The following is a 21,838-nucleotide window of genomic DNA, read 5'->3' as shown; positions in this document are numbered from 1 at the left end:
TGGGCTGCATGGTTAATCCACAGATTACTGTTGTGGGCACCGGTGAGCTGGATAGTACAAGGACTCTGAAGTTTATTTTGATCCATCATCAAAACTGAATCATTGGAGATTAGAACATAGTGGACTTATAGGTGCTGGTTGTCTTGAACCAAAGGAAATCATTTATGGAAACAAGTATGTCGCGGACCTAAATGATACAAAATAAAATAGGAAAATCCTACATTAATGTGTGCCACAAGAGGTAGTGTGAAATTTAAAAAAATCTAAATGAATGGGTTGCCGGCTTCCTTTAGAGTGAATTAAACAACAAAAAGTTAAAACTCGCTCTTCAAAGGATTATGAAACAAATGCACAATTTGTTTTTCAAATTTCTTTTTTCCTTTTAATTTCCAAGGCTGTTGAAAATATCCATAGGTGATTGGGAGGTGGGACTTTCTGCCCACAAAATGAGTAAAAAGAAAAGATGTTAAATGAATTGTCCAGATCAGCTGTAAGCACCTCAATCAAGAGGAATGTTCTTGACGCTGTTGTTAGTTTAGCTGAAGTGATTTCACCTCTCCAAGTCTGACTTGCTTTGAGTGTTAATGAAAACTCCCTGGTTAATGTAACGGGGTGTGTTGATCAAGAAATCAGTTGGAGGTATCAGAATGAACACTTCCGGGGCCTTCTGTAGGGGATGTTACTGATGAGGGTGTGGTTGCATCCTGCCAGCCTCCATTAGCCTAGAAAAAAACAATAGATATGTCATTAAAAGCACACATTCACACAATGAAAATCAATGTATAAAGGTCATGCAGCAAAATTTTGGTATTAAAACAAAACCTGAAAAACTGCACTGTTGACATTACATAAAAAATTGCAAGAATCAATTGCTTCGCACCAATGCCAGCCATACAAGGTGTGCCGAGGACCTTAAAATTAATCAACTGTATATGTCAGCCTTTGCATAGGTTTGTGTGGAAGAATAGTAATCTTAAGACCTTTTTCAAAATTCTACATTCATTTTCCTTTAGAATCAATGATGTTTGGAAGTTTTAAACAAACACATAGAGGAACGGACAAACACTTGGACACACCATCCACCTAACCAACCCACAACCTACTATTTATGTTTTAACCCCTTCTGTGCCCATGACGAGCTGGACTCGTCATGGGCCGCGGTTGCGCTGTGCCCATGACGAGTCCAGCTCGTCATGAACCCCGCCCGCTAATGCAACGGCCGGCACAGGGCGGGGAAAGGGCGTGGCACACAAGGGGTTAATACTGTGAATCCAATGTTTATTTAGGTATTTTCTTACACGTTTTGGTATCTTATTACAAAACATGTAAATATATTTATTTTGAAATAGTAATACATTCAGAATGTCTTCTGTTAGTTGTTGCCTTTCCTAGATCTAAATCTTGAAATTTGAGCAAAATGTTTCAATGCATTTAAAAGTTCCAGAAATTGTGCAGCTCTTTAACAAACTATTCAAACATTTTTGAAAGGCAGTACGAGTCTTACTGTTTAAACTGAAAGACTAACTCTTTTAACTCCTTCAGTGCCCATGACGAGATGGTCTCGTCATGGGCCGCGGTTGCGCTGTGCCCATGACGAGACCATCTCGTTATGAACCCCGCCCGCTAATAGAAAGCCCGGCACAGGGCGGGGAAAGGGCGGGGCACGCAAGAGGTTAAACATCCTAAAAAGAAGTTGGAATATGTAAACAGTCAAACTGTGATAACAAATTATTTATGTTTATGGAGAAATTAGGTTTTTGCGAATTTAGTACAGCAAAACTCATAGCTCAAAACTCTGAGCTCTCCTTTTTAATTCTGTAAGTAAGTATAAGAGGTCAGTATGAAAATAAGAAACTGTACGTCGAAGTGCAAGCTCCACATTTATACACTTGGACTTCACCACTAAAAGAACTTCTAAAAAGCTGCTAGTCCACAAAATATTCTGGTACTATTTAACAACATATTTTGCACATCATTATAAAGAGGGGTAAAATAATGTATACTGGCAGTTGCACATAGCATCTAGTATACTTCATGTTTGAATAATCAAACACATTAATAACCAAATCTAACTGTTAGGGAAAATCACAACAAACTCTCTTCTCAACTTTAACGTTTTACATGCAATCCAAAAACACATTACTTGAAATATTAATGACAGCCCGATGTTTTATTTCCAAAATATTTTGGAAAGTTTAACAAAAAATGTCATGTATTTACAAACATTAAAATAATTTTGGAACCATTTATAATGTATAAAAATATACTAAAATCCTTTTAGAATTGCAAATTTCAGACCATTTTTGTCAAGCTTAAAACAAATTCCAGGATTTGAAATAAGATTCGACAAATACTCAATAGCCTTTCACAGAATTATCCCAACTTAGTTTTATTCCAAAAACACTATAAATTATAATTTTAACTTTAGAGAAAACTCCTCAGGAACTGCAAATTTACTTAGCCATCGATTTCTTACACAAAATTACCTCTTGACTGCAATCACTCACTTGGAAAGAAAATACCACTTCGAATAAAACTCCTCTTTAGAGAAGTCATAAGTGTGTGATGTTCATGAATAGCAGGTGATTGCTGATTTGATACTCATCAGCATATAGGAATGGTGTTTCTAACAATGGTCAAGGAAAGCTTGATGCATGCCAGATATCCAGGGCATCCAAAGAAGATAAGTTAACAAACAATGAGGCTAAATGGTAATAATGTTCTCACAGTCAGTAGTTGTTCTGAACATCTAGCATGGATTCAGATTTATTTGGCTTATGTAGGTCACTTCTGCCATTAAAGTTATCAGAAAAGAGCTCTTTCTCCAGCTCAGAGAACTTACACAGACATTTCCACTGATAGGAAACAAATCATTAAACTGCATCCCTTTCACAAGTGGAAAGCGTGCTTGTGAGTTGTGTTCTCTTTCTGTGTCTTATGAGGACCCACCAACCTCTAAAATTAATCTTCTACCAATGATCATCTCATGTAAATTGGACCTAAAATGAGCGTGACCTTTTATGTGTGCTATTTTTCAAGATTCCCTGTGGATATAGTTCCAAAGAGGTCATTAGCTTTACTTGTTAAATGCCTGATTTTTATACGAAAACAACAAATGACAATCGGTTTTCTTTGGGGGGTGGGTGGTGAAACTCGCGCAGAGGATTGCCAACGTAACTTAAATGCTAGATTTTCTCATGCCAGAGTGCTTAATTTGAGCTGGTGGTTGATATGTGGCCCTCATCACTCATTTTGAGGGACCGGCACTTATTTTTCCTCTCAAGACTTTGACTTAGTGCAAATGAAAGAAAAACACAAAAGAAGGAAAGGAGGACGAGAAAACAGTGACCAAAAAAAGAAAGCAGGGATGAAAAGGAATTTGAAAGATCGAGATAAAGCGGCAAGAATTGTCTGGTGATGAAGGAAAGAGGCATAAAGTTGAATCAAAACTATGCTGCTTTGGTATTCAGAAATCCTAATATTTGATAGTGCCGGCCATGGGATTCTGAGTAAACTTTGGGACCCAACAGTTATTCTTTTACAAATTAACCACTGCATGCACCCTGCCATAAGTGGTGACAAAACATACTTTTCACCAAGAAATAGATAAGAAAACACTAATGGATGCAGTGTCATTATTATAGCGAAGACAGGCCCTCCTACACTCTCTGCCCATCAGAAGCAGCAGCAATTACACCAGATTATGAGATTGGACACGCTGGTCTGTGTAAAGAGTAACACGCGAGCCCATTCTGCATGCCAGAGACTGGCATATTCAAGTACACTTAGGACATTAATAGCAATTTACGTGCCATCACTGAAGCAGTCACAAAAGGGCTGCTGGCAGCCGCTCATTCCAAAGCCTGTTATTTGGGCAAGTCACAATCTATAATCACAACAGAAAACTTTCAGAGCCCTTATCTTTCCGTGACGCGCCCAATCTATTTCAGAGCCATAATTGCTATGTCACAAGAGAGTTTTGCTGCTCAAATGCACTGAAAATGCCACTTACAGTTTCGAGGGTCATTATAAGCCAGAGCCGGGGTGGGGAGGAGCAGGTGGAGGGGGGAGATGAGGGATAAAAGGAGTAAAAAGAAAAATGTACAGCAGGGCCTGCAAATGGCGTCTTGGTAGAAAGGTCTTTTGAAGTTGCCTTTAGAGAAAATGTTGTATATATAGCAAAACAGCAGCCCACATGCAATGTTATATCGTAGCACACCACCTAATAGGATAAATTGACTTCTTATAGGACCATATTATATTACACTTATATACAAAGTGGTCGAATGTGGGTTTAACATTAATGCTATGTTATTGCTGTATTTTGTGAAGTAGTACTCTTGTAACAGATATACTGAGTACATTAAGCATCAGTGCTTGTACAAAGAATAAACTTTGAAAAATGGTCGCAAATTGAACACCGACTTTTTACAAATCTTTAATGATTTGTGAGAACCGACCTATGTATTAATAGGTCGGTTCACAACATACAAAATCGTAGCGGATCGCAATTCGACTTACCTCATCAATATTTATGAAGGGGTCGCAAACTGCGACCCACTGTCATTGGCCAAAATCACAGGGATGGTGGCTTGCTCGGGTCAGTAGACCACCAGGTCTGTGGTTGTTTTTAAATAAAGCAATCTTTTTTTTTGCTTTAACGCAGACCATTTTCCGTAAAGGGAAAAGGAATGCGTTTAAACAAACTGAAAAGCTACGCAAACCTTTTGGAGGAGTAGGCAGCGGTCTCTTTGAGTTGGTGACCGGAGTCCGGTCGCAAAACATTAATACATACCATAAGAAATAGGTGTTTGGAAAGGGTACCTGAAATATATCCCTGACAAATACAGAATCATTTCCTACACTCAGTTAACGATCTTGAAAACCTTTTCCAAATCGTTAATGAGTTTAGTACATTTCAGAAAGTGTTTTAGTGGTCACAAACTCTCAGATTTACTGAATTTAGGGGGTTGCAACAGTTAAAACACTTTGAACATGAGATCCTTAATGTATTATGTACTACTATATACCATTGCTTATAAGATTGTGTGTCAGGGGACTGAGGTGGTTATTGCTGCCAAGTGGCCCCAGTGATGATTGACATCTTCAGCCAATCTTGACTTTTCACAGAAAATATCTTTGTATTCTGGAACTTTTAAGATTCCTAGATTTGTAAAGTGTGCAATTACCAAGAGCGGAACTTGGCGATACAACCTGTGTACCTCTAATTGTACATTAAAAAAATGATCATGCTTCAGAGCATTGTTGTTTTCTCTTTTCTCGCATTATATTTGCTTCTTTCACATACTGAGAGGGCTTCCCCAGCCTAAATTTTTGAGTGTGAAGGAAACAATATGTTATGATTATATCGTATGACATAAATTGTTTATGTATGTCATTTATGTCTGAGTTGCTGAGGTGTGCCTACTAAATTGCTGATTACCTGCAACAGCGTGCCTTTTGCTCACTACCATTAGCAAGTCCTTTGGCAAGACGCAGGAGGGGGGCAGGTAAAGGCTCCAAGGCACTCAAGAGTATGGAGTAGCATTTTTAGAACAGGCGTAAGCATGGTGACGATGTGGCGTTATGGCCAAAGTTGCTGACTTTGGCAATGGAAAACCAAATTTAAGTCCCAGCGTCAGTTTAACATCCTGTGACTCACTACATCTCCGTGTGCCTTCACAATACTAATTTATTCTTGCAGTTTTTTTTTTATATAGCACAAACTCAACCTGAAAGTATTGGATCGCTTTACACGAACACCAGTTACTTTACACAAGGTCATATTAATGTTTTTTTAGGCAAGGGGTTTGCCCATAATCACAGGCTGTTGACCCAACTCCGAAAGTCGAACCTGATTCACCAGATCTAAAGTTGTCAACTCTGACCGATATGCCACACCTTCTCTTCTCTAACGTGTGTATTGTAACTGGTGCTCATGTAAAATGCTCTACTACCTGCGGGTCACGACAGCTTTACATCAAACAAAAAAACAAAAAAAAGAGGAAGCGAAGGCAAAACAGACAGCACGTCAGCTCTGAGGCTTGCTCTTCCATTTGAAATTTCATATCACATCTAATGTCTTTCTTGCGCACATGTTTATCTTAATATCTTGTAATAGTTCTAATGCCAGTGCAAAAAAAGCAAAATGCCCTGCAAGTGGCTGTCAAACCTAGGTGTGCGAGTGGCAGAATGCAGGAGTGAGACAGGCAGGAGCGGCTCCTCCTTTTGAGCGGAGGAGTGTCGCCCCGCCTGCTGTGAGCGCAGAAGGCACATACAAATAAGTAAAATGGCATGTCATTTCCATTTTACTTAAACGCTGCAGTACGAAGGTAGGGGCGGGGCTGAATCTTGGAATTGTAGGATTACAACTGCCTCTGCAGTGCACATGTCGGGTTGGCCTGCTCTATTGTGCGGCCAGCCCTACATGAGCATTGCGCACCAAGCAATCCCCTGGCTACTAAACCCCTGGGGGATTGCTGACACAGGCCCCCAGCCTCAAAATTAGTGCTGGCTTAGCCTGTTCCCACCAATCCTGGAGCTGCTCTCAGCATGAGAGCAGCTCCAGGATTGGTTTTATTGGTGTCCACTGAGCAGGAAGTAAGCAGTTCCCTTTCTGATCAGTGGATACCGATCGGGGAGAGAGGTGCACAACGGGGGAGCAGTATATGATGAGTTTAGCACCATAGTGCCTCACCAAATTATTTTTGTTGTAGCCACCACTGGAGACAAGCAACCTTCAAATGGCCCTGAGCTACCAAAAGGCAGCGCTTCTGGTCGCAGTGAGAGATGGGCTGGGACAGGCTCCAGAGAGTGGGGGCTCAGATGCGCAAGCACCGCTGCCATGCATTGTATCCAGGTGGGTGTCTGATCTTCATCTTCTGATAAGTCAAACTCAGGAGTGCGGTCATGTAGTGCCTCATGGACAGTACTTTTGGAGGCTGAAGATAAACTCAGTGTGGCATGGGTCTGCATTTTTGGGGACTTTTGTCAAAACCTTTGGATATGGGATTATAAAATAACAGTCCAGAGGTGACTGTAGTTAACAGCAGCATTATTTTATGTGTGAACTGCAAGAGATGACATGGTGGAGCAAAGAAGTGGGATGGAGCAAGCCACGATGACAACAGGGGGTACAAACAATGACTACAAGTGAATTGACCACCAAAAAAGTACCTCTATTCAAGTAGGAGCAGCGGAAGAATACAAAAAAGCAACAATCAATCAGTACTTGGTCAAGCAAGGAAATGAGAGTGATCTTTAAGCCTACCTACAGTAAGTAACTAGCGGGCTATAAGTCCTTATAATTTTTTGTGTAAAAACAATAGATCGCCACATTTGACAGCACGCATGCGCTGCCTGCAGGCTCGACCTAATGAAGTGAAAGAGCAATGCTTAACACAGGGTTGATAAAAAACGACACAGCTCAGTTCAAAATTTTGGACCATAAATATATAATGTTTCATGGCAAATTTCAATTTGCTACAGCCATGATGGACATTACTAAACCCAAATTTTCTGTCCACAGGGGCATGGACATGCGCAAAAGCAGTATCAGTTCTCATCTCCAGCACCACCGCTTCAGATCTGTCCAAATTTAGAAAATATATACTGGAGGCAAGAACCTGCTGAGTAAAGCCCCTCAGCAAGGTGACAAGAAAGATAAAAGCAAAACACCTGCCTAAGTTACTTGGAAGACTCTGTCGCCCATATCGTGCTATAGCACGCAGACTTTTCACTTTGTAATGTTTATTTGCACATTACTATAAGTCGGTCGATGGGGTGGCCATTTTTTTTTCTTTTACTAAAAATGGATAATTGATATGAAAGTTTCTTGTGAATGCTCTGTCTACGTTGTCTGCATTAGCAGAATCAGGCGTCCACCCTAAGACTTATGTAGCGTTTTGTATAACTGCATGAGGGAGACCTTGCACCTTACCCTGCTAATTTGCACCTTGCTCTAAGGTACACAGACGACCTTAGCTTTTAACAAAAAACTCAATTTAATGTGAAGCCCTCCTGCACATATTGCCGTATTCCACATCGACTTAGCACTTTAACCTGCTGATTTGCACATTTTTAAATTGATCGCTCATATACTCCCTCTCTGTGTCAAATTACTGACTTTTGTATCTCACGTGACTCATTGCATGGACGATTCCAGTTTCAAACTGTAAATCAAATGACCGGGAAGACACAACGACCATCATGCTTAGGTGCATGCTAAATCTACACCCTATCCAGCACACCTGCACATTTTTTGCTAGGTATCTGCTGCTCCTTCTTTTCTTTCACAATTGTTGACCATGGTGATGCCACAATGCCTACATGACAGGAAAAGGTATTAGAAAAGTCTTTAAGGTGTAGTTCAGTACAAGCTTCCTCTGCACCTTATCCAATGCACTCTCACATTCCCAATCGGACTTCAGCTGTTCCAGCTGTTGCAGCTTAAAATTGTTGACTTTGATGTTTTTATAATGTTCATTTGATATGAAAGGGTTTAGGAAAGTCCTTAAGACGTTTTATAAGTTTTATCAGTAAGGAAAGGGTAATTTTAGGTTTGGGATAGGTAGTGGTAAAGGGAGATAAGGGTAATTGTAGGGTTTGGAGCGGGTAGTGGTTATGGGAGGTTAGCAGTAAATTTAAAACAAGGGGTGGTTTTATGGGGAATTTCCCCACCAAAAAAGAAAGGGTCGGTCTTCCCCCTTTCTAGAGTTATAGAGGCTGTGGGTGCGAGTAACATCAGGGCTGAAAAAATGTGACCGATTATGAGTTTGGCCCTGGGGGTTCACTTTGAAAGTTGGAATTACTTGGAGAATCAGTAATTCTGGGTCTGATTTCCCCAGAAATTCCGTACAGATCCATGATGACCCTGCGGATCTCAAAATTTTGATGGCGGCTGTAACTGGCCAATCTAAATTATTTTGTCACTCCTAATGAGGTCCTTAAAATCTAATATGCAAACCATTAAAACATCTACACACTTTGCATCAGTTCCGGTCACCTATGAGGTGAGAAATATATATTACTTTTTACATAAGTAAAAACTCAGCATCTAAAAGATTTCTAAATTACATCATGCAGATATAGTTATACAACAAATCTGTACTGTACACTAACATAGGGAATCTGGAAATGATGGTTGTCCGCATATTCGCTCAACTGAGTTGATAATGGGGAAGGAGGAGTGGGATTCGGAAACTTATGGTAACAATTCACTTTCAGTGCCTGTGTGCCTTCTCTTTGCTTTCACAAACTGCATACATCTACTTTGCTAGGTTTAAGCAGTGCCAGCTACCAAGTAAAAAATATGGTGGGCACAATTGCGTCAAACTCACCATATATACCTCACTTCTCCCCGGAGTTCCACAAGGAGAAATGGAAGAACCTCCTTCCTGCTCAGTGAAATGTGTTTGCTTTGTTCGCCCTAAGTTGTCAGGGTATGCCCAGACGTGGGTCCCTTGCTCACTTTGCCACTGGATTAAAGCTAGCCTGGCTGATGAGGGGTGTTACCCCCAAAACTGGTCCCAGGATGTCTGTTTCCGGTCCAGGGAAGACATGGCTTACCAGTTCGAGCTGGACTGTTCCCATGATGCACAGGGTCAAGAATGATTTGCATATAGCTGTGTCTATACTGAGGTGGCGAAGGGAGCTAAAGAACTATGATGGATTCAACCCAGATCTGTGATTTGGGGTGAGTGTCTGAAAAGTTTCAGCACTCCGTCCAACATCCCATCCTTGTTTTTGCTTTTCACAAATTCCATACATATACTTTGCTAAGTTTAAGCAGTGGCAGCTACCATTTAAAAAATATGGTTGGTCGCAATTGCGTCAAACTCACCATATATGCAGCACTTCTCCCCGGAGTTCCCCGAGGAGGAATGGAAGAACCTCCTTCCTGCTCAGTGGAATGCGAATCCAACCAATCTGCTTTCATCGCGTGACAGCATCTCCAGGATTAGTGGGAGAAGGCTATCCCAGCACTCATTTTGAGGCTGGGGGCCTGTGCCAGCAATGCCCAGCTTTTTCACAGCCGGAGGATTGCTGGGTCCAAAGTGCGCATGTCGGGCTGGCCGTAGGAAGCCAACCGGCCATCCTGACAAGCGCACTGAAAGGGGCAGCAGTAATCCTGCAATAGCAGGATTCAGCCCCGCCCCCTGTCTCATGCTCATGCTGTACACAGCGTGAGCTGGTGGCAAACTTTTTGTATGTTTGCTTGCAGCGCTTGCAGCAGGCGGGAGATTTTCCTCCGCTTTCATGCAGGAGCTGTCGCTGAGTTTAAGCCATTCATGAAGTCATGTTGGCGGCCTACTCAGAGTCTAAATGAGAAATCTGGATATCCATCAACCTGTAAATGAAAGGCTTACATGATTGAATATTTAAATATTCAAAATATATGTAGTGGGGGAGTTGGGACAACATGTTAGGAGATTTTATCATCAAATTTGATTATTGTCTAGCAGCTTTAAAATGTAGTATACAAACCACTAAAATCACGCACATGAAAAAGCAAATTTGTTCTAAAACACACATTAATTATAAAATTACAGACTAGGAACCTCTGACAATAGGGAAATCAAGATAAAATATAAAGACACGTGCACTAAAGTGAAAAAGATGCAAAGAATCTGCCTTATGTCAGCTTCGTTCAGGTATCTAGGCTGTTAGAGGAGGCCCTTGCAGAACAAAATGGGGGGAAGCCCATGTATACCCTTCTATGTTACATTACTAAAATATAGGTGTCAGGGTGGGGCTGCGCCAGGAATACAAGTGTGAATGGCAGAGAGGGCAGGTCCGTGCCAAGTACCACTCTACTAGGACAGGGTACAGAGCTAAGTAACACCAGACAAGCAGATTCTGAAATAGTGTGGAAAACTAACTTAAGATAAAGTTGCTGCTGGCAGAACGAAAATGAATCAGTGAAGAAAGGCATTAGTATATTGAAGAAGACTGGCACCATGATTATCTGATTAAGAATTGATGAGATGCTGAAGGGTGTTACTTTTTCAGATTTCCCACCTTGGTGCAGGGCTAAGCAACAGGGGAGTGTGAGGTCATGGCATGTTGGCATCCTGCATCTATAGGAATCTTAAACCCTTTCAACAGGCCTGGGGAAAGTAATCTGTCAGATGGAAGCAAAGTCCTCCAAAGAGCATGTTTTCACAACCACTGGGGCACTGATGCAAACATTCTACAGCTGTGATTAGACTAGCCACAATCTGGAGTAGAGACTGTGGGAATAGTACTAGAGTCAGGGGCAATCTCTTGCTAGATGGGCATGTATAGTGGGGAATAACATATATACCTGGCAAGGACAGAATAAAGACATTGCTGATCTTCTTACTGACTTTTTTCAGAGGTGACAGCTAATATTTATGTATAATCTTATGGACCAGTTTCCTTGACCACAAATTCCAGATGTCTTGGAGCGAAAGCCTTGACATGATCATTCACTTTGCAAAGCCTTTAGAGAGTTCACATATAGGGAACTCTCAAACTACTCTGTACGGGAAGTTGCAGATGCTTACGCAGGAAAAAGGCACCAATAACATAAAGCTCGGGCAAAGCCGAATGGTCTGGCAATGGCTGCAAGCCTTTCACCTTTGTTAATACTTGCTTTGTTTTGTCATGGTTTTTGCGGAACGTTATCATTGGGGGAGCTGCTCGGCCCTCACCAAAAGAAAACATTGGCTAAAAGCAAAAATATTTTTGATCTCAAGAAGCATACATTGCATTTGAAGCCAGTGCACTCAAAGGAGCTGCATTGTGCGTGGATGTATTCTTGTGAAAGAGCAGACTGTTATCACTCACAGTGAATTAAGCCAATGCCTGAAATGGGCTGACCCATTTCCCCATGCTGTATACTTTAGTGGGCGGACAAAAAAAATTTGAACGCGACAACAACACACCAACTAATGACAAGGGCTGGCTGGATGAACCTATAAGTACGCAATATATTCACTGAAAAACCAAAAGGTTAAAGCGACATTGTAATTAGTTGAAAATGTCAGATAAAAAATGTAATTTTAAATGTACAAAACCACAGAAATTCACCAGTTATAGTTATCTCAAGTAACTATAAGACGTGCCCAAAGATAACTACAGCTCATGCCCTCGGCATGCACAGTTTCACTCTCATCCGTAATGTAATTTCAAATGTTACAGTGATATTATCAATGAAGTCATAGAATGTGCCATGAATGATGTAATATGTGGGGTAATTAGCATTGCTTGGTGAGGGAGCAAGTTATAGTTACCTTAGGGCACAAGTTATAGTTACTTGAGATAACTATAACCGGTGAATTTAGTGGCATTGTACGTTTTAAAACGGTTTGTTTTAACTGAGATTTTCACATAACTATAATTTTACTTTGGGTTTTTTGTGAATGTCTAGGTTTTTTTTATTTAAAGTAACATTTTATTACCATACGTAAAGCCAACCCCTGGGTGTGGCCTGGGCCCTTTAGCCAGGTCCTGCAACCTACACCCCTGCCGGAAGCCAAACATGCACGGCATGCCCTGCATCCAACTACTTGCAAGCAGCCAATATCACAGCATGCATTGCCTTCAGGCATGTGCAGGTCCTGGCCATACTCAAGTAGACTTATTAACTTTACCAGAGATTCACAACACCAAAATATAACAAATGACATTATTGTCATCTTTCTCCACAAGTCCCTAAAATTTTTAATCTAGTGTACATTTCAGTAATTCACACAATGCAATGCTTAATAATAGTGTTTGATATAAAAAGGTTTACTAAATTTATATAAAAAAATAAACATCTGTGAGTGTTTCTTTTAACATTGTTTTATTATTGTAGTTTGTGGGCTGAAAAATGTAAAAGAAAGACTCGCACTTTTTTAAAATAAAAGCACATGTCAGAGTCTTTCTTTGAATATTTTTCGGCCCAGAAAAATGCAATCATATACACAACCACATGATGGCCTTGTACTCTAGCTGAAGAGCATAGAGTTCTAACTAGGGGTGTTTAAAAAAACAATATGGCAAACTCTCCTGCGGTCATGTTTTTAATGACTCACAAGACTTACTGATTTTTTTTATGTTGCTGAGTGGCTGCTTCACGTCCCGCAACCGCCCAACAATATTAAAAACAAATGCTTGGGGGTGCCCCGCCCTATTCTAGGGGCAACACCAAGCTTAAAAAATTAAACAAAAACGCATTTTCAGTGCATTATGGAGCACTCCATACTGGAGCAGTGAATAATTAATGAGCGGCTCCTGCCCTGGGATGCTCAACGAATTTGTGCCAAAATGTAGAAAGAAAAGTTTTTGGGCACCATGTGGGGTCCATTTGGGACCCTACCAGCAGGCCTAGGGGCAGGGTATCCCTACACTGCCACTTATGTCTTTTTTTCACATTTCTTTAAAATTCGGGACCAGTCCAGAGTCCTATGATGGCTGCCACCACATTGTTGTTGATGTGGTGGCAGCCAATCAGATCCCTCCATGACATCCGTCAGCTCTGCGGATCCTCCACTGTGTGAAATGTACTTTTTTTTAAGACTTAATTGCTAAAAAACGACTATATGAATGTATACTAAATCATAAACAGCACTCTTTCAGGACCGAAATCTAGCTTTCTGCCTTATTTGGTGAAAATCCATTCAGTGGTTTGGGCTGTAGCTCTGTCTAAAGTTCCTATGGACACATCAATGGGGAAAATGCATTTTGGGATCCCCTTTTTTTCTCAGCCCCCGCTCGATGGATCACCCCGAACCTTTCCAGGAAGGAGCTGAAGGGAAGAAAAAATAATTGGGAAAGTTTAATGAAGATTCATCAAGCAGCACCAAAGTTATTAGGAAAACAAACAAAAAAAATCCTATGGAAACGTGGTCCTAACTACAACTACCCACTGGCGACTGCCAGTGGGCTAGTACATAACGTGGGCTAATATATCATTTTTGTAAAATCAAAAGGTCATGGCTAACACTACACTTATAAAGGACAGCTGCAGAGGCCATCCAATGAGAGAATAAATTGATGTGAGGTGAAGAAAACTCAGGATTATAACTATGAAAAAAAATCTGGGTCACCTGCCCAGTTAGGAAGCAAAACGATCTCTTAGCTGAAAATGACTTCCCAACTGAACAATGAGTTCCTGGCATTCCAAAGGACTGAGGCAGGGTGGAATTAGTAACAATTTTGTGCCAGTAGATTACACAATCGTGTTAATTCAGTTCCATGTAGTTACCTACTACTGTGTGAGTAGAAATTTTTCAGTTCCCGCCTAAGTATAACTGATTTATGGTAGAACAAAGAGGCACACATCAAGTTGTTCTTGATTTATTATTACCTCTGTGCACTTACATCTTCTTACTGTTTTTCAAAAATGTATGCTGTGACCATGAAAATCATAAAGGAAATGTGAAAATGTGAATGTAATATTTTCTTTAAATACTGCCTTCTAAATCTTTCATCCTTACATCCTTAACAATATACATATTTCCAAGGTTAGAGATATTTTGATTTTCACTCTAGCGATTTACACAACTGGACAAAAGGGGAGAGTAGAGACACAAAAAAACACTGCCTGGGCTGTTAGAAACTGATGCAAAGCGATGGGTGCTGTGTGGATTTCTCGTCCATTATTTACAAAAGGCTCATGGAATCAGACATAATTGTATGCACATGTTCAGTTACATTATTTCCAATTAGCCCCTTGACTTAGCAGGGTGACATCGGAGCCAGCAGTCGGGAATCCGCGAGATATTACGTGAGTCGACAGTTCCAATTGAATCTAAGAGCTGCTCTGGACAGACAACATTTGGGAACATTTTGCTTTTTGATGGATGATATCGGTTACTCCAAATGAATATACAAAATGAACCTGGCCTACAATGTACATTAAAAGACTTGAGCTAACTGTGACCCTGTAAATTAGAAAATCTTTAAGCGAAAAACAGAAATAAAAAAAGGCCTTTTTGATGTGTCTGTGTAAGTAACTCCGTGTTAGCTGAACAAATATTTGCTAAAAAATAAATGTGATACTATCCGGTTCAGAAAACAGAAACTTACATTTTACATTTGGAGGTGCAACTTATACTCATTTATGCATTAGCCTTTTCCAAAACAGTGTTTGACGACTGATATGGGCTTACATCATCGTAAAATAGCCTCACAGAACAATAGGACATATTTGGATAAAATGTTTTCGCCTCTTTCCCCAGCACTATGAATAAAAAACTGATTTGTGGGAAAAACATTTCCTTCCCGCACTATAAAAATAATTTTAAATGTTGATTTTGCTAATGTCACAAAAAAAATATTTAATTCTGGTGCAAGATATACACATGTGTAGGTACGATACATGAGCTTTTGATCAACCCTCTTCATCCACTGAATTGCTGTAGTGTAATTCCCCTTTTGTTTACGCCCCCAAAGCATAGAGCATGGAGCACAGGGTCAGCCCACCTCAGACATTGGCTAAATTCATTGTGACGTAAAACATTCTGCTTCTGCACCAAAGGCACATCCGCACAAAAAAAAGTCCCCTTTTGTGCCAGAAACTAGTGGGCCAAAGTGTGCTTTTTATTCTTATTTTTTCCTTGCACTTTTTTCCTTTGATGAGACCGTGGAAGCTCCCTTACACTGCTACCAGCCAGTCGTGTAACTTTATGTCTGCGAGTCACGCTCCTACTTCATTTTTCTGTGAGTATTTTTGGGAAAACTCGAGGACAAAAAACACTTTGAGAGCTCCTCTTGGGCATGTGTGGTGGGCATTTGTGTGCACGAACAAGCAGCTGCCTCTGACTGCTTTTAGTAGTAAAGTTTTACACAAAAACCAGTCACAAACAAAACAAGTACTGTCAACGCCAAAATGTTGACAGGCAATGCAGACCTGCTGGCTTTGCCAATGTTTGCTTATAGATACGCTAGTTCTACGGTGTATTACAGCCGACTCAAGCAGGTATTTTTTTTTATTAGTGGGATAATTCTGTATAGTTGTAGTCACCTTGCATGCAAGCTATATCTCAATATTATGGCAAGAAAAACCAGAGTACTTCCATATTTCAGCCCACCACCTCTGTAAATTGGAGTCTAAGGGGCATATGTATGATGAGGTGGCGGACTTTGCGTTAGCCATTTTGGCTTAAAGCCTCACTCCGCAACTTCCGAAATGCAATCCGTCACCATATTTACAAGGATATGGTGCAGCCTTGCATTTCCCCCTGCGCTACACTTAGCAGAGTAGCGCCAACGCATTCACCATTGCACCATAGTGCAAGGGTATCTGCGTGCAGTAGAGGATTGTTTTTGTGTAGGAAGGTGTCCCTTCCTGCACATAAACAATCAGAATATTCCATTTTGTCACTTTTATGTGTGCTGCTTCATGCAGCACACATCAAAGTCACAAAATGGCATTTTTTTTTACAGATTGTTTATGTACAGGAAGGGGGACCTTCCTGTACATAAAGAATCCATGGAAGATTGCTTTTTCCATGTGTGCATGGAAAAAGCAAAAACGAGGAGAAATAATACATTTCTCCTCTGGAAAAAGCAAAAACGAGGAGAAATAGTGCATTTCTCCTCGTTTTGCCAAGTTCAGCCCAGGTTTTCCCTGATCTTAATTTTGGCGCTGCCTCCTCTGTATGCTTCCCTTCTACATAGGGGGCAGGGTAAAAATCAATGAGTGTTATGGTGGAACGCCCACCGCAACACCCACTGCCCACCCCTTTCACACTAACCATATTGTGAAAGGGGGCCTTATTTACAAGGAAACATTAAGCCACGTTAAGTGGCGTAATCCTGCCTTGTACATAAGGCGCAGCCCCTATTGCCACCACATCGGAAAAAGTTATGTGTTGTGGCGATAGGGGCTTGTACATATCCCCCTAAGTACGTTGTAGCTTGCACTTTCCTCTCCATGTGTAATGCTTTTAGGAACTATGGCCTCAGTCAGATCTGATTTTCAATTTTCTTCAGTGTACGGTGAACACTACTGTGTTCTAAAAAAGTATTCAAAAGGAGATACATTTTTACCCACAAATGTTTTCTCCAAAGCACAATCAACAGTCAAACTGCACCAATCAGATCAGTACTGGAAAGGAGTGGGAATCCGGGGATCCCAGTTCCGGCAGTTACTTCTGGGCCGAATCTGGGATTTGCCTGACCAAGGACAATAACCTGAATTTGTCCCAGTGCAATTTTCTGACACCATAACACAATTCAGCAGCGCCCACATGTTGTCTGCTTTCCATTGGTTCGGAGCAGCAATCTGCAGGTGGTGAGGGGCTTTCTTATTTTAACTTCTAGCTAATCCCAAAACATAGGCCTGATTTGAGGGCCCATCAGGTCTTCTTTTGTTGATATATCATCCTGGCTGGGACCCATCTCAAGCCTAACACCTAGACGCCAATGCATTGACAGGGAACAAAGGAGAACAGCTTATCACTTCACAAGTACTTAAGAGGAACTATTGGGGACAGGTTTTTAACTTTGTTCATCTCCCCTCTCCCCCATTAAGAGATGTCCATGCACTGTAAGAACGCAGATGTATCTGTGTGTATTTACACAAATAATGATTTGAATGTCACCTACTATTTTTTTTATTCGTTTATAGCACAACTGATTCAAGTTTAGGGTGTCAGAGTGCTTTGCATCACACACAGACTAAATAAATCATACAAGTGTGTAAATCAAAGTACAGGAAACTTTACATAAGACAATAAGGATTATAAGGTGTAGGAATCACATAGCATCCTTACTTGTAAACATTATATGTTAAGAGTGAGTGGTCGCAGAACCACAAAGGATATAACACGTAGCAGTGATTGGTGTTGTCTGTACTAACAAGACATTGTTACTTAGCAAAATAACATTTCATTGCCATTTTTGAATAACAACTGATTGAAAAAAAACATTAAGGAACTAAGGTCATGACATAAAGTTCACATTTAGCTCCTTGAAGCCTGTGAATAGATCACTGTGCTATATTAGAAGGAATGCAACTAATAAGCTGGAATTAAAAAAATGATCTTAGTGTGTGTCAAAAGCAGTAACCCACTTACTTAGCTACATATAATACAAATCTGTCTTCTGCATCTTACACAATTTGCTTGCAACAGGCACATTAACCGTCGATGATATTTTTTGTTTCAAAACTGAGACTGGATAAAAACAGAGAACTCTGCCAGAACTGCATTAACCACCAGTGATCTTATCTTACCGCTATTATAATCACACATCAAAATGACTGGCCACACAAAGATGTCTGCAGCAGGTATCTTAACCATGTAAACTATCCTAAAGTGCAGCCCCATTGTGACCAAATAAGTAAGCTAGAACAGATTTACTGTGACATTTGTCCTTGTCAATTTTTTTGCAGCAGTTTTTTTCTTCAAATAAATGCATGTTGACTGTCATACTCTGCTTTTAAGCTCCGCCTCTCGTGAATCCACCCCCTTTCATTTGCCACACCTTGACCCCCAATATATGGGTTCCCAGAATACATTTTTTTAAATTCCAGCACTGTCCGGAAGCAGTACTTTGGAAATACTTGTCAGGGCTGAGCCATATCCCCAGTCAGTCCATAAACATTTTTTGTTACATTTGGTCATAAACATCAAGTTCACCCATTTTTGTTTTAATGAACTGATTACGAACCCTGGCAGCTTATTAAAAGATTTACATATTTAAAAGCCGAGTTTTTTTATTGATTTTGAAAGGAGAAAATGTGCTGTGCTTTTTTCATGCACCCTTCAAACAGAGCGCGCAGCTACCAGTTGGTTGAAGGGTTTAGGAACCTTGGCAAAGCTATAGCAGGATAGAGACCAATGTGAATACCCACACAGTTTTATGGGAAATGTTCATGTCTTACTGCTCTTTGGGTCAAAATGGAGGTGGCGATGAGGGTGTAGAATTTCTGCTGGCCAAGCGTAACTACTGTGTTTGCTACTTTTGCTTGGTTTCTCGTTTTAGTATGCCCTATTAGTTATTGATTTTCGTTCTGTATAACTTGTGTAATTATTTTTTGTTTTTTTCTGCAGCATCATGAACAACTATCCAACAGATTCTGTTTGTATGAAACGCCCCCAGTTATGTAGTCAGAGATGTACAGAACAAAATATAAAAATGGTGCATTTTAAATAAAGAAGCAGCACTATCCAAACTCGCAGAATGTAAAAAAAAATGTATATGGTGCTGTAGTGCACAATGGCAACCGAGTGTCCGTGTCTGGTGAAAAACTAAAAATAAACTATCCCGGAGAAAAGGGGTGGCTCATTTTCTCCACCACATAAAATGCATCAATTGATCCCAAGTCGGATTTTTCACTCCCAATAACAAAAGTACATCTTGCTAATTCTCAGGGACTGCGATGGATAGCGGCGATTCGCATTCGCAGCACATAATTAGCAGACGGAACGTGCGTTTACTCCTTGCGCGGCGTCACTTTTTCCCCCCCATATTAAAAGCGAAGCACCGGCGGCGCAAATAAGCCCCTTGAAGTGACAACAAGGTCGTCACCAGCCACCGCGTGGCGAACACAGGCGTAATGTTGCTTCCATGCGAATTAATAAAATGGAGGACCCGTCCCTCAAAGTATTTGTCTCAAAGAAATATCTGTAAGCTATGTTTTCAAATATCCGTTAGTTTGTACACTTACTATCACACTCATTTGAGGTGGTCCACCTCTATTCGATATATCCATACCGGAAGTGAGTGTACTGGCCCCACTGTAGAAATCCACCTTTAAGACAGTAATTATGAACACAACGTTTGCTGTTTTGACATATTTCTCCCACCCTATTCTCTGCCGTTCTGTCTGTCAGCCGCAAGAACGTGTTGGAAGCTATTTCTGCCTACAATGCAATTCCGATTTATGACACAAGACGCACCCGGCAGGAACTCCGAAGGTAAACATATACAGACGGACAGTTCGCCACACTCCACGAAAGGGAAAGTAAAATGGAAAGCACCAGAGCTTTGTGTAACTTGTATGTATCATCAACAAAAACACAATGCACGGGGAAGGACGTTCATTCAGAAACAAAGACTACTTCTTAAACTCTGAAATAAACCATACAGCAATTATGCTGTACGTAGACACACATGGCGCTTATTAACTGAAAATCGACGTTTAGGTTCTTAGCTTCGATATGACGCACTCATCTCAATTTTTTGGCGGAAAACGTGACGGTGTGCGTAAAAAGGAGAGACGCGCTCTCGAGTTTATTTGCGAAACATCATTTTCCGCGTATTTTAATTGGCTTCCGCTAGCAGCACCTGCCCTCTCTGCTTACTCTCACTTCTCTCAAATTAATGTGACACTCCCCAACCAACCAACCGCCCTCCACGCTCCAGAAATGATACACGGAGCGCTGAGGAGTCTGTCTCGTCCACGATTATTTCTCCATTAATTAGAATACGCCAGTGCTCCGTGCAATGAAACAACTGTCTAAAAACAGAAAAGCCAAATATAATTGTGCAACTCCCCATTTGCCCCACCCCAAAATACATATCTTCCTAACCCGGCACCTTCGATTAACATGGTTTCCTGACCCGGTGGGAAAGACAACCAGCCACATAAAAAACACTGCTGTTAAACTGAAGGACACCTCGTTAAAGAAATGTCAGAACGGTTTTTTGCATATTATGAAAATGACATATTCCGATAATATTTGACGAAGCTTGATGGTGCGTGGTTTAAATTCTAGATAATTAATTAGGAAAGGTCAAAGAATGCACGCATGTGCATGTATAACATATATACAGATACATAGATATAATTACTTAGGTACATTTATTTTATTTTAAATTATGGCGACTAGGTAACCATATTATTTTTCTTTACTAAAAAATAGAACATATATATACATATATATATATATATATTCCAAATCACCACGTCCCCAACAAGGAAAACACGCTGCGCACTCCAGCTCCATCAAAAAAATCGTTTTTAATTCTGTTTCCAAAACAAATACTAACACACGCGTTCCGGCACTCTGGCCTTCGTCATATGTATATATATATATTAAAACACGTCTCTCCCTAGCTGTATTTTGAATATATATTTGCATGAATTTATTACATTTTCTCCGCTTCATATTTTATCTAGCTTCATATACATTTTCCATTTAAAAAAGTTTGATTAGATTTTGATAGACATTAAAACAAAATACTTGAGTAAATATATATAATAACAAAGAAATATTATCTTCCCTTCCCTAAATCATAGCCTTCCTTAGTAAATACTTATTAATTTATAATTTCTAGCACAAATCGCCTACGTTCTCTTTTAAACAGAGAAAAACATGGATAAAAGTACATAAGGGTGTTTTATAAGGTGGCTAAAAAAATTAACCAATTACTTTTTTCCTAGTAATAATGAGACAAATAGAAATAGAAGAGAGAGGGCATTTCAGAACTGAAATCATTGCTGCCGTCTGATTTTGCTGTGACCTCTGGAGCGCCGGGAACCCGTTTAGAGCGCAGCTTTCCTTTCTGAGTCTGCCCTCTTCTTCCAGCCTGCTGTCACCGCTACTGAGATGGCGGACGGCTGATCTGAAAAATGAAGTTGGATTGCTGTCCCAAATCTACAGTCGGTTCTCCTTGTGTCTGTCTTATCGATTTCACTCTATGCAACACAGCTTGTCGCTATGAATTTTCATGCAGGCCAAGCCGCCAGCACACCCAAAAAAAAAACAAGATGGTTTCCCCCGTTCCCTCCCTTTACATGTTGACAGAAATTCATACTGTCTTTCTCCATGGAACAATATCATTAGGTTCAGCCAGAGATGTTGAGAAGTTTGTGCATAGCTCTGCAAGACTAAGTAGCGATGGTGTTCAACCACCTCCTTGGTACTCACGGGAA

General features: G+C 40.5%; 1 protein-coding gene across 6 annotated transcripts in view; it reads right to left on the bottom strand.

Annotated features, from left to right (window-relative positions):
* Positions 1-355: 355 nt before the first annotated feature.
* PBX1 (PBX homeobox 1) overlaps positions 356-21,838 on the bottom strand; it is a 382,352-nt gene continuing 360,869 nt past the window's right edge. For all 6 annotated transcript variants that reach the window (XM_085601506.1, XM_085601507.1, XM_085601511.1 and 3 more), the window contains one exon: positions 356-722. In XM_085601506.1, the coding sequence (XP_085457632.1) occupies positions 630-722 (93 nt within the window). In that variant the 3' untranslated portion in view covers positions 356-629. The remainder of the gene's footprint in view (positions 723-21,838) is intronic.

Source organism: Triturus cristatus, chromosome 4_2 (genome assembly GCF_964204655.1).
Source record: "Triturus cristatus chromosome 4_2, aTriCri1.1, whole genome shotgun sequence".
NCBI classification, from domain to species: Eukaryota; Metazoa; Chordata; class Amphibia; order Caudata; family Salamandridae; genus Triturus; species Triturus cristatus.
The sequence above is the reverse complement of the archived record's forward strand: the minus strand, read 5'-3'. Positions and strand labels throughout refer to the sequence as shown.